Here is a 1,282-nt window from a genome sequence, read left to right on the forward strand (position 1 = left end):
TGGCGCACCTGCACTCTCTCCTCGCTGCTGCTCAGCAGACCCGTGTCCGTCAGCTCCAGCGCCTCTTTGGCCTTCGCACACTTCTCTCTGTCGTCCTTCAGACGCCCGAACTTGCCCTCGTAGATGGTGAGCGACTGCAGCGCCTCCTCTGGACGCAGACTGCCCTGCAGCGACAACAAGCAGACAGACACTGAAAGAGGCTGAAAAAGACCTGAAAACAGCGTTCATCTCCAGACACGTACTGCTACGGGTTTGGTCTTCTCCCAGTCTGACAGCAGGTCCGTGGTGCGGTTCTCCACCGCGCGGTCCTCCTGCACGATCTTCATCTGGAGGTTAGCCACCTGCTGCTGGATGGCCGTGTCTTTGCGCTTCATGATGTCGCTGAAGGCGCCCCACTCGCCCTCGATGTTATCGATGTACAGCCAGGAGGGAGGGAACTGGAACCGCTGCTTCTCCAGCAGACGCTGGCCGTTGCGGAACAGCTGCATGAGACCAGAGACTTTAATAACGTTTGCTCCAGAGAATCCTGTTTAAGACTCTGTACGAGGCAGATTGTACTCACGTCCACTTGCTTCTCAAACTGTTTGATCTTGCGTTTGAGCGCCTGCACGTACGTGATGAAGGTCACGGCGTCAGAGGTGCTCGCCGTATCCACCGAATGCTGCTCCAGCTCTTGACGAGACTGCAAGAGGATCACAGAACAGTTCAGAACATTCGCTTGAGCATCAAACATGACCGGTCCCTTCAGCGAGAGCTCAGCCCACCTTGGAGATCTGCGAGTGGAAGTCCTGCATGTTGTTGCCCAACATCTGTCCAAACTTACTGAGCACCTCCTTATGCCACGAGTCGTACTTCAGATTCACCTTGGACTGGACCTAAACGACACGTTAAAAGAGACACTTCAGCGTGATCATTCGTGGAGAGAAACCTCAAGACTGAACCGTGAGCGGCTCGCTCCTGACCTTGCCGTAGTCGATGACGGCCGGCCCAAACTCCTTCCTGGTTTCTGCGTTGTCAAACGTGCCTCGAGCTTTGCGGATCTGCACGAGCAGCGCCTGCCACTTGTTGAGATCTTCTCCCAGACGGTTGTAGATGTTCTCGGCCTGCATGTCCCACAGACACTGGTACTGGAGCCACACCTGACGGAGCAAACGCAGTCAGTCTGGCGTCTGAACACGCTTCACTCGCTCGCTCTAAGAGAAGACGCTACCTTGACGTACTGCTCCACCTCGGACACGATCTCCTTCACTGCATTATAAGCTTCTTCCAGCGCAGACGGACC

At 55.6% G+C, this 1,282-nt stretch overlaps 1 protein-coding gene across 1 annotated transcript; it reads right to left on the minus strand.

Annotated features, from left to right (window-relative positions):
* Nucleotides 1-8: 8 nt before the first annotated feature.
* Nucleotides 9-1,276, minus strand: LOC107682875 (cytoplasmic dynein 1 heavy chain 1-like; the record flags this gene model as incomplete). The annotated part of the gene is made up of 6 exons (XM_016478996.1): nucleotides 1,211-1,276; nucleotides 963-1,139; nucleotides 765-875; nucleotides 563-682; nucleotides 243-482; nucleotides 9-164 (listed from the first exon to the last, which is right to left on the minus strand). Coding segments are annotated over exons 2-6 (774 nt in total), but the record flags the coding sequence as incomplete, so codon positions are not given.
* Nucleotides 1,277-1,282: the final 6 nt, after the last annotated feature.

Source organism: Sinocyclocheilus anshuiensis, unplaced genomic scaffold (assembly GCF_001515605.1).
Source record: "Sinocyclocheilus anshuiensis isolate Anshui unplaced genomic scaffold, SAMN03320099.WGS_v1.1 C32680995, whole genome shotgun sequence".
Classification (NCBI taxonomy): Eukaryota; Metazoa; Chordata; class Actinopteri; order Cypriniformes; family Cyprinidae; genus Sinocyclocheilus; species Sinocyclocheilus anshuiensis.